At 36.7% G+C, this 12065-nt stretch overlaps 1 protein-coding gene across 1 annotated transcript in view; it reads right to left on the bottom strand.

Moving 5' to 3' along the window:
- The window catches only part of SPG11 (spastic paraplegia 11 (autosomal recessive)), a 34257-nt gene that overhangs the window by 7112 nt on the left and 15080 nt on the right, over positions 1–12065 (bottom strand). The window contains exons 19-31 of the mRNA XM_009701911.1: positions 11767–11833; positions 11154–11319; positions 9794–9999; positions 9092–9200; positions 8414–8573; positions 6961–7215; positions 6535–6735; positions 6110–6217; positions 4807–4969; positions 4188–4402; positions 3083–3827; positions 2078–2220; positions 429–627 (exon numbers count right to left, since the gene is read on the bottom strand). Of these exons, the coding sequence (XP_009700213.1) occupies positions 429–627; positions 2078–2220; positions 3083–3827; positions 4188–4402; positions 4807–4969; positions 6110–6217; positions 6535–6735; positions 6961–7215; positions 8414–8573; positions 9092–9200; positions 9794–9999; positions 11154–11319; positions 11767–11833 (2737 nt within the window). The remainder of the gene's footprint in view (positions 1–428; positions 628–2077; positions 2221–3082; positions 3828–4187; positions 4403–4806; positions 4970–6109; positions 6218–6534; positions 6736–6960; positions 7216–8413; positions 8574–9091; positions 9201–9793; positions 10000–11153; positions 11320–11766; positions 11834–12065) is intronic.

The raw sequence follows: 12065 nt of genomic DNA, 5'->3' as shown, positions 1-12065 counted from the left end.
CTGTTCTGAGGAACATCCCTCATTTCACAAAGTAAGAAAAAAAAAAAAAAAGGGAAAATCTCTTGGCATGCTTTACACAAAGAAATGAACATGAGTCTTTCCAAGTCAGATGATGTGGGGTTGCAAAGGTCATGATTAAAAAACCCAAACAACCCTTTTTTTAAAAACTACTAAATTTACATCCATAAAAAAAAAACACTTTAACTACTGCAACACCACACTGGACACAAAAATAACTAAAAATAAACATTTGTATAAAACCTTATACAAGATATACAAGGTTTACAAACCTTATACAAGAGCCACCCAAACATTACTGACTATAATTAGCATGCAAATATCTCAAGAGTGAGGGCTGTTTTTCAGATACACAAATACCACACTTGCAACCCAAAATGCTAAAATACAAGATCAAGCCTCTTTACTACCTTTCCCTTCTGAAGATGCCAATAATTCCTGCATGATTTCTTCAGCCACTAGCTCTGCCACAGTTTCAGGCTGGAGACCCTGCGTAGTGATGTATGCCTGAGCTTTCCTGCATCTGTCCGGCTGATGGGATGACAGAATTGCTCGAAGCACTTTTTCAGGGTCGTGGGCTGACACTTCACTGTAGGAGCAGTTCAATTCCTAAGAAACAGACATACACTTAGAAGATTCTACCCAGAAAACTTCCAGTCCAGAACATATGCTGACTTGCAGTACATCTTCTTAATGGTGAACTGATGCAAGAGAGGAGTGCTGGAGAAGCAGGCAAAACTCAGTTTCAAAAAATGCAAACATAATCTATCCTTCTTTCAGTTAACAGGGCCTTCATCTGTACATCTTCAGTATTAATGTTCTTCAGATCAGGATGGCTCGCAAGTACTTTGTATTTGAAGTTTAATACTCTCAGAACTGTCGACATGGATAGAGATGAACCAAATATAAACCTTAACACTTAAAATACCTGGAAGAAAGACAGGAATATCTCCTCCCAAACGAAGAATTGCGTTTTACTGCGTAAGTTTTACTTATGAGGTTCCTTTTCCTCTTCTCTACATACCACTAACTCTCAGTCAAAAAGATATACTGGTTTTTACATTTGCTACATTTGGAAGAGGAGTTAGTGAGGCTCTGTAAATACCCTGCTGTAACATATTACAACTTTACAAATTAATCGAAAAACATACCTCATAAACACAACGATCAACCCTTAATTCAAAAGTATGGACATCCAGCTTCAGGCAAGAAGTGTATGGATGGTATAAAAGGGAACAAGCCAGTCATACAACTGCTTCTTAGTAGCTCAAACCTAAAGCACTCACCCTGAATATTAGAGGCATGAAAAATTCTGCAGGCAAATCTAAGAACCTCTGTGATAAAGATGACACTAATATTTTCAGCACACACGCTGCTGTTTTCATTCAGAAAAATCTAATGCTATGTTCCAAAAACATGGACCAAATCATGGAAAGGGGTTTTGTACCCTGAAAGAAGTGTTCAGCAGCACCCTCTGGAGAAGCAGCAGAGGTGGGCTACTGGCAATCATGAAAATCAAGGAGCAGCAAGGCAGCAAACAACAATCTGCTCCTTCTCCTTTCACTGTCTGGGTCAAACCACTCAGAACTTACTGGCCACCTCTCTGATTAGCCTCTGGGTAAAGAGCTGCCACTGTGTGGAGCCTGTAGACCACTTCTGTGGTAAAACTTCTAAGGCAGCTACTATCTCTGTCTGCTTCTGGGTCGGTGTTGACTATGAAGGCATCCCACAACAAGGGTCTAAACCAAAGTGCTAGATGAATAACACGTGCTCAAAAGATTATAAAAAAGGACATCAAAGAGACACAGGCTGAAATCTGGCTTAGCGGAGTCAGAGGTAGGGGCCTAGGGAGTCTGGGAGTTGAGTTCATTTCAATACTTCATGCCAAGGAAGCATCTGGTCATTTTCCTATGCAAAGGCTTGGTAACATTACCCTCTGAAGCTTGTTTCAGGCACCTGACGAGTACTTTCACCACTCTTTATCCTTTCCTCCACAAACTTCCACTGCACAGCTTGATACAAAACACCAGTTTCTTCAATAATGTTACTAGTCACATACCTTAGAAAGTTCATACAAACAGAGAACCTGTCTGCAGTAGTTTTTCCCATGGACACATTCATCTATGAGAGCCTTCAGACCGATAACAACTTGATCATCTAGAGAGGGAGCCACAATGTGCGTCCAGTCTTCCAAGCTTGATGCTGGAAACAAAAATACTATCAATTCCTTTCTCATAAAGACAGATAACACCAACAAGCCTTATACTTGGAGCAAGACTCCAGAAATCTGTAGCAAATACGTAATACTTTCTCAGTCTTTGAAAACTGAACTCTTGATACCTATGAAGTTGGTTTTATTTTTAAGTTTTAGGGTACAAACAATATGACAGAACACAAATGAGTCAAAATATCCACAATAATATCTCAGACATAAAATTCCTAAGCATAAGAAAGCATAAGTTGCAGTCTTTCTGATGGCTTAGGCTTCGTTTACACTCCTCTATTTCTATTAAGCCTTATACACGTTAGTATTAGAAAGTGATGTTCCAGCTGACAGCTTTTTCATTGAGACTTCATAAATATGCACAGAGTACTTTATATATAAACATTATCAGCCTTAACCTTGATGTTACTAAGAAACACAAACCCCTTTCTAATGTACAAAGAATTCAGAAAAATATATTAGAAGGATTTCCTTGTTTCAGCTCCAGAAACACACTCAAGATTTCCTAGAGTGTGTATTCCAAAAGCAGCACCATAGATGAAGTTCAGTGCTACTTTGCCGGAACAGAATTGTGAACTATAAAAAATGAACAGTTGAGACTATAGAAACTGTAATCAGAAACACCCTGCCTGAAGCACATACAAGCAATGTATATTACAAGACTTTGAACTCCTTTCACTAGAGGATTTATGAACCAAGGAGACAACCCACTGTCATAGAGACCTTATTTCCTGCAGAAATTTTGGGGGCAATTAACACTGTAACAAAAGAGGAAGAATCCAGTGGAGCCCCAACAATGGCATTACTTGTTAAGTGCCTGAATTGGTCAGTCTTACTTACCGCTTGGGACTCTGCTTTGCTCAGATGCACTGCTTTCAGATGTTTTCTCTCTTGCTACAAGGAGAGTCTGAATATCTGTGGGTAATTTGTCTAGATCAGTCTCCCCTGAGGCCAGAGCTCTGCAGTGCAATACCAGTGAAACATCTCTGTTGTAGAAATGGAAATACTGACAAACACGGTTGGCTTCATGAACACTTCCTTCATCAAGAAGGCATCCGATCAGAAACTTGAGTGATTCCTTCTCATCGTTAGTCAAGGTCTGTTGAGACTCTCTGAATGCAAGACCCTCTAGTTTTAAGTACTTCGGTGTGTTCAGAGCAGGGAGCTTTGAAAAAGAAAACTCCCTAGCTAAGTTATCAAAGGTAAGATCCCTGTTCACTACAACATTGGAGGAAAATCTTGACTTGCCTAACCCCTCGTCTGTGGATAACACTTGTCGTGCGATCCGACAAATCCATATCTGCTTCTCTATTTCTTCAAATTTGTCCAGTGACACCAAGTCATTCTTGGTCAGCCAATGGCCAGCTAGGGTAAGCAACAAATGTCTCTCCATAATGCTGTTTATCTTCTCATGTGCTAAAGATTCAAAGATTGTGTTTGCCTGGTCAAAAAAAAAATCAGATGCAGCTTTGCTGGAGATTGAATTTTTCATGAAGTTGTCATTACATTTTTTCCAGAATTCAATTCTTGTCTGGTTTTGACGCCACTGTCCAATGTCTCTTAAATGATGTAGATCTCTTAGAACCTGCAAAATTCAGAGAGGTTTTAAACAACTATCTTTCCAAAAAAGAAAAACTACACTGGATAGCCAGCATACTCAAAAAGTGAGTTCAGATTAAGTGTCCCAATATGCAACAAATCCATCTGTTTTTCTCACCAAATATAACTGATTGCGTAGCAAGTAAAAACAGTAAGAGAATAAGGAAAGTTATACTGTCCCTTTCAGCTCAGCACTTACAGCCAACTTGTTTGGTGTACTTGCATTTAAAATAAAAAGTGATTTGAAGAAAAATTTGTGTTTCAGGAAGGCTGAGAAATAACATTCTCAATACTGCCAATAATAGGAGTATTAAGAGGTGAGTATCATTATTTAACTATACTGTACCTCTTGTGTAACTATGCTGTCCACAGGCAATTCAGCTAGTGCTGCTACCTCCCGAGCCAGTGAGAACATTCCTTTCTCTTGTAGCTGCTCCAGAATCGATCTGCACTCACTCTGAAATGTCTCCATATTGTAACTGGTTAGGATGGAGCGATTAATTGATATGGAGGAATCCTTCAGGGTCTCACTGAGTGCACAGAGTTTCTTCACATAAGGGCCTGTTTTAAAAGAACGTAAACAACCAAAGGTAGCTGTTTTTTAAACCTGAGGAAATTCTGCTACTTACTTCAGCATGCAACCCTGCCAGAGGAGCACAGATTTTACACTCTAAAGCTTTCAAGGCACTGAAAATAACCTCTAAATCCATAACTAAAATACTTCAGCAGATAATTTGTGTGCTCCTCATCGACACTTGCATGTAATCTTTCTCCCAAACAGACTTACACACAGTTACATTTTTACCACTGCAATTCACCATAAGGACCAAGTCTGGTTATATAAATTAAAAAAATAAAGCAGTATGAATACACTTAAAGTAAACATTTTCAGTCACTCCAAAAACATTGTATGTGGTCTTTAGATTAAAGCAGTAACATCATCTAACAGAGGAAGCTGTACTTACCATCGAGTAGAAGATTTTCTGCTGCAGCAAACAGCTGTAAGAGCTTTCTTAATTCGTATTCTGTTCTACATTGCTGCATCATCAATTCAAGAAGAAATAATGCTTGTGATTCCAACCATTGCACAGGTAATTCTGAAGCTGCTGGTTCATCTTCAGATTTAAGCTGTGTAGATAAAGATTTTTAAGTGTTGGGGTTTGGGTACAGAATACCTTTTTGCAAAGGTATTCTGCATTTTGGTGGGAATGGCACTGAAAATGGAAGATGTTCCAGATCTACTTCCTTCTTTAAGAAACAATGAACTGCCACTCCCAAAGAGGCATGATCCATTACTGATGTACATTTGACTTTGATCTGAAAGTAGTACATTTTACGGCAGGATGACCACCAATTACTCCTGATAATCATGGAAGAGATAAAAGATGCAAGAAGGATCAGAAATGGATAGATAAAATAAATTTCTAGATTAATAGCTCCTGTCATACTGCTGTATACTTTATAAGCATATCCGCTATGCAAGTGGCGCACAGAGAAAGGAAACTGATCTAGCCTTAGCTTGAATTGCAGGAAGGAAAACCACTAATGACATGGAATGTCAGTTACCAAGATATTCAAGGAACTAGAAAATTCTGATGGAAAGAACTGAAATAATTTGTGAAAACATCTGTATGTGACAAACAAGTACCACTGCATGGAAACACTTTGGTCCTCTTAAAACCAACTGCTAAATCAGTGTTTTAATCAAAGTGTGTAATTCGGTTCACCGAATCATGTTCAAAGAAAATTCTACGCAACTACCAAAACTAAAGCAGTGTCACAGATTTTTTCATAAACTTTGAAACATATTCAAAAAAACTGTCTTTCTTAAATAGATATTCCCTGTAAGTCACCGGTTTATCAGCTCAGTATTGACTTGCCCTGGTCAATATAGAACAGAGAACATCCCACACTTACTCACCACAAATAATTCCATTTACCAACAGTGGTCCTACTTGAGTCAATGCCAACCTTCAAACAGTAAACTGCTCACACAAGAAGAATGACATTGTATTTCAATCTGCATATACCAACTTAAAACAAAATTATTTAGAAAAATGCATTGAGGGTTTTGAATTGTCAAAAACATTTTTCCATCAAACGCCAGCAATAAAAAGAATCTGTTGAAAACTACTGCTTCACAAATCAGCTCCCAGATCATTCTAAGCATACCCTTTTTCATTATTTTCATATATGACATCAGATGCCTATCACATTCTAATAAGGGAAGACTAGGCATTGACACTTGGAGAAAATGAATTTGCTTACTTTTGTGAGACCTTCCTGAAACTTGTCCAGTTTAGTTTTAGCTTCATTGTATTTTTTACAGTTCATACATAGTTCATACATCTCCAGTATATACAGTAAAGGGGAATCCTTTAAGACACAAAAATAGGTTATCATTCTTTCCTAAAAGTACCTCAATAAATGTAGAATTTGTCTTCCTCAGTACCAGAACAATAAAGTTCTAATTTATTAAAATTGCATGCAAGGTTGATATATGATCTGTAAATTTGTAATAATTGGAAGAACTTCCATACAAAAATTTCCTTACTTGACTGGGATTTTCAGTGGATTATATCCAGGTTATCTAGGCCACAAATAGCAAGACAGACGGGGAATCTATAGGTCATCTCCTCTCCAAGATGACTTGATATACACTCAGGTATTCCACTAAAAAGATATTAACTTACCTTTAAAAAGAGCTGGAAGCCATTTAGAAGTGTTTTACTTTTTTGTTTTCTTAAAAAGACTTTCCAGATAACTGATAGGTCATGAAGATCCCATTCGTGATTTTCTGCTGAGCTTTGAATATGGTTTGTTGCTTCAGCTCTGGTAGTATCATCCACAGTAGTAATTATCCAAACACAGAGACAATGAATAATGTTTGCATCCTGTCAAATGACAAAAATGATGGTTTTATAATAACCAGAGACAGACATCACCTCATTATATATCACTTGGCAAAATGTGTCATATTGTTTGCCATCACTACAAAAACTAAGAAAAAAAACTTGATGAACACAACCTACATATCTACCATTTAACATAATTATGCACAACCATCACCTTCTTATTACTTATTCCTCTAAAAGATAAATAACTTCAACAATACTCACTTGGAAACATGCTGCTAAAACACTCAGAATGGGAGCATGCTCTCTCAATCCTTCAGTCAAAAGGTAAGAAGAAGGGTTCGAGTTCCCCTGACACTGAAAAAGGATTTGAAAGAGACTATCTGCATTGCTCTTGAACACACTGGCAGCGCTCTTTTCAAGACTCCCTGCATCAGGACACAAAAACGGTGACTTCTCCAATGCCAACATCAAGTGATCTTGTAAAATGGGAGTGAAATCTTGAAGGATAGAAATGACCTAGGAAAACAGAACCAAAAGCATCTATACAGTATGAGATCCAAAGAGAATGAGGGGGAAGAAGGACTGAAGCATTAAATACACAGAAAAGACAAATAAAACATTCTTCAGATTTTTTTTTTAAACATTTTTGGAGATCTAGAGAGGAAAAAGTACTCTGTAGGTGTGAATTACTCTAATAAAATACTGAAATTCATCCTTTTACATGAAGTCAGAATGCCTCCTAGAGACACTCATTTTTGTCGTATCTCTTGTACTGCTAACAACATATCATGAAAAGTGTCTAGGTAGTTGCTGTTGTGTAATTACATATTCTTCTTTTTAAGACAACAATTAAGAGATCCAAATTAAAATCCTAGGCCTGCTAAGTATTATCTTACCTGGAATTTTCCAGTTAGATTCCTCACATTACTTTTCCCATATTGCTTTTAATTTTACATATTAGTAATATTTTATTAATTTTTAAACTACATTCAAAACCAAAACCAGATTTGGATTCTCAAAAGCTTAAGTATCTTTACACAAAAATCAATGTAAGTTTTGAAAGGAAAGATGCATGGCTTTATTAAAACTTGCATTGAACATATGGTAACTCTCCAATTAAAAAACCAGTAACTACACGATTTTAAATTAAACTTACAAACAGTATGAGTATGTCATAATCTTAACTAAATTTAAAAGGAAAATTAAGTCCCTCCTTGGCAAATACTTTTGTGTCCAATTCACTTCAAAAAGACACTCAAATCACTTCTCTCTGAAAATTGTTTTCTCCACTACTGAATAATAACATCACATACGATTTTCCCATATGAAATTTTTTTCCTAATTGTCTCCTTTAATAGTCAGCTTTCATGCTCTTAGAAGCATATTATTGTATCTGCTGAACAGTCAGTTCCTTCTGCAGTCAATTTACTTTGTCTTGTGTTAGCTTTTCACATACCAAGAGGGAGAAAAAAGTAGGAAATTTGGGAAATACAGCTGTAATAGAAGGGCTATCATAATCAGAAGATATTGAGCATCCTGAGATAACTTCTATCTCCATGAAAACTGATGAAACTTTAGCCTCCATAATGTGATATTCTCTTGTTAAAAAAAAAAATCTATTTTTTCCTCCATTTTTTATTTTTATTTTTGAACATCACAGACAACATTCTTGAAAAACTCTATCTTCATTTAAAATCATACAGAGATAGCTTACCTCATCTGGCTGGTAGCTGTACAGCTGGGTTTGGATGATGAACTGCAGCCAGTCATTGGATTTGGCACATTCCTTTAGGTAAGATGTACTCAGTCTGATATTATGGAGTTTACAGAACTGCATTACCAAAGACCACTGCCTTCTAGAGTCACTAGATGTCCTGCATGGAATTTAAAGAGCTTCAGCTGTAATAAACTGGTATTTATACCAGATGTTAACAATGTATAAACTCATCATGTGGCCTGAAATCTATTGCCTGCTAATGGCAACGCCAGCACTTCCATTGACTTCACTACAGATTAGGTCATGTTCCACTGTGGGAGCTTCCATGCTACACCCTGTGGACATTCCCACCCACCAAGGCAGGTACGTTGCCCTATCGTGACAATGTAAGCTTTGAAAAGAAGTTAACAATGTTCACTTCTAAGTGTGCTGCAAGAACTCTGTGGAACAGTGAGTCTAACATGCTGACTGCACTTCCTTATTCTTGTCAATATACATCTATTACTTCTACTATTTGAAATACCAAGACTATATTCTAAATTCAAATATTGTTGTTCAGTTTACTGCAATAAAGCACGTGCAGATCTCTTTCATGTTATCTGAATACACAAATGGTAAAACTCAGTGCTCAATCTCAATTCGCCAGCATAATCCTTTAAACCATGTTTTACTCACTTCTTTATTCCTTGCTGCTCAACTGCATCCCAAAAGGCTTCTTCTAAGGAGTTAAGAAGTTCTGCTGCTGCTGCTTTTTCACCATCAGCCAATTTTGTTAACTTTTCAACTGTTTAAAAGAATGTATTACTATTTCTGAGATGCTGTTTGGGATTAGAGTAAGGGTAGCATTTTCAAAAGTATCAGTAGTTTCCTAGCTGGGACGAAAAGATATCTGTGGACCTATAGTTAGAAATTCAACTTTCTAAAGTTATTCCTAGGATAAATTTAATTTCCTTACAGATTTGAACACCTGATTTCACTGCAGCTATAAGACAGTTTTCAAGTACAAAAGAGAAAAGAGATCTGGTAATGTCCCTTTGTTTAATCATCTAGTTATATTACTACATTAGGTTGAACCTTACTAAAGATTACATTGAGCCTTAGGCAGCTGTTAGACAGGATCTAATAGATACTCCTGCAATTCTGCCTGCATGTCATATTACAGTCTTCCTGCCTTATTTGGCATGCCAGGTTCAAAACGCACCTTCAAAATTACAAAGAAGCAGGAATAAAAGAAGAGCAAAATTCTTAGCTCTTCAAAGGACAGGATGCTTCTACTGCATTCCTGAGAAGTTAGGCACCATCTTTCAATCCATCTCTGCTTCTCTTCCCAATAAATATATAGTGCCCTACTTTAAAACAAACAAAAGACACCCTTACCCAAAGATTCTCTTGTTTGATTGTGCTGAGAGTCTTCATTTCTAGTTCTGTAACTGAAAATTATGTTTGCAACTTTAATATCAACCCTGAGTTTGAGGCTGTTGAGACCAAGCAGTTCTAGAAAACACACGCAGGCTGCTCCTACTGAAGGTATGTTGAAGAAAGAAAGAGCTAAAATATAGGCTTCATTTCCTGCTTGCTGAATCCTGAAACAAAAAGAACATCAGTCAACACATACAATTTTTAACCAGTTTTCAAATACGAATATTGCCCATGTAAACAAGTACCTCCAAGGTTTACGAAACTCACAGACTTCATTAGTGTGAAAGATATTTACAAACCAAAAGTTTCACATTTATAAAAAAATGTAGGTATGAGAATAAAGCCTCACACATGATAAGCACAGAGTTTGCAATTTAGTAAACTTCACCAAAAACTAAAGCCAATGCATTTGATAATATAATTAATAAAAACACCTGTCAGCAGTTTTAGTGCAAAAAGCCCCATTGCAGAGTTTACATTCCAAGCACTGCAGCATCAAGAATCTGAAACTCATTTGCAGGTTATGCAATGTGAAAAAGGTACCCTAAAGGGTTCTATAGCGCTGGGTTCATTAGTTATCTGAAATTTTTCCAGAGTAGTAACTGAAAAAATCATGCATCCTTGACTGTCTTTTAAACTATTAAGTACTTCGGTCCACATTAATGTATGTTTTCCTTTTTGCCCAAATCTTGGCTGGTTACACAACAGAAATTGATTTGTATAGAAATGACGAAAAGAAACAAATAGTGACTAGCACACAAACAAGACATTCTAGAAACAAAGTGATTTGTTCTGATGTAACTCCCACTGATTTTGAATATACTTAATAGTAAATTTAACATATTCAAGCAAGATGTGTAATTTGACTGTACCCTTTTGAACACATAATTTTGAAGCTTTAGCCAGAAAATTTAATTCCTTCAATCTCCACTACATTATTTGTCTTAATAATTTAATGAAAGAAGTGCCAGCCTTAGGAAATGTCAAAGAAAAGGAGCATTTTTCTTCTACAAAGTGATCTAGAGGCTCAGGTCCCTAGAAGAAAAGCCTAACTGTGATATGACTGGAAGATTTTTCATTCCTTGCTTTCATTGTGCAGATTTTATTTAGGTAATTCAAAATAGAGCTCACCTTCTTTTAGGTGATATTTGATTTCTATCCTACTCAATGCTAGACAGAATAGACTCCTAGGACACCTAAGATTTCAGGTGATGCAATCAATGCACACCACTTGTTTGCTGTTGGGGAGGATTAATGTTACTCCATGTGCTCAATTATAACTTCAAAAGAACTCACTGTCATTTTTGAGAAGACTTACAACTGTTTGTGGGATTTGCTCTTTACTAACTGCTGGACCAAAAATGTACCAAAAGCAAACGATGGACGTCCATGGTGCAAATAGTACAAAAAATCCAGTCGTTCCATGATAGCGTATTTGTTCACCAGTTCAGGGGATGAAAAATGAGGAAAGTCACTTGATGCATCTAGGAAAAATATCATCATTATTATGAGCTGACAAATAATTGAATTAAACATAGAAAGTGGCTTTCAGCTACAAAGCATGAGATGACAATCAAACACCTCTCCTCTTGTTCTAATTCAAACCTCAGCACACCCAAACCCCACTGAAATTCCAATTCTCATTGTAAAATCAGAATTCTAGATCACTTCTTAGGCCCTCAACTTGCTTTTAAAAGAAAATACTGCTTTTCTATCTCATAAGACTTTTAATAAAAAATCCATCTGTGAAAAGCTTAATGGAAAAAGGTAACCTAACAAATCAAAACAGAATTTTAGTCAATTACACTTTCGTTTTGGTGTAAAAGAAATGGCCTTTTCAGTAAGTTTATCTGCCAAATCATTCCACTGGAAGGTATTTTATCCTAGGTGCTCAGGCTAGAAAGGCATATAAAACTTGAAAAGTAACATACCTGATACAGCAAGAGTATTTGTTGACTGCCAGCCAAATAATTTAGCAGGATCAAAGGGCACTAATGACTGAAAGATTAGAAAAAAAATATATTCAGACAGCTTAAGATTTTTCACATCAGAGCAAACTGTAGAATATTTTAGGCAGCTATAGTAGCAGACAATCAGGAATGGCCTGTGCTGCTATCAAGCAGTGATGTATCTTGTGCAGTTCTCTCTCAAAGATACACATTTATCTACTCCGTAGGATCAGAACACAAGCAAGTGTAAACAAAGGCTTAGACTTTGGTCTAAGGAAATA

This window comes from Cariama cristata, unplaced genomic scaffold (assembly GCF_000690535.1).
Source record: "Cariama cristata isolate BGI_N322 unplaced genomic scaffold, ASM69053v1 scaffold2826, whole genome shotgun sequence".
Taxonomy (NCBI): Eukaryota; Metazoa; Chordata; class Aves; order Cariamiformes; family Cariamidae; genus Cariama; species Cariama cristata.
The sequence above is the reverse complement of the archived record's forward strand: the minus strand, read 5'-3'. Positions and strand labels throughout refer to the sequence as shown.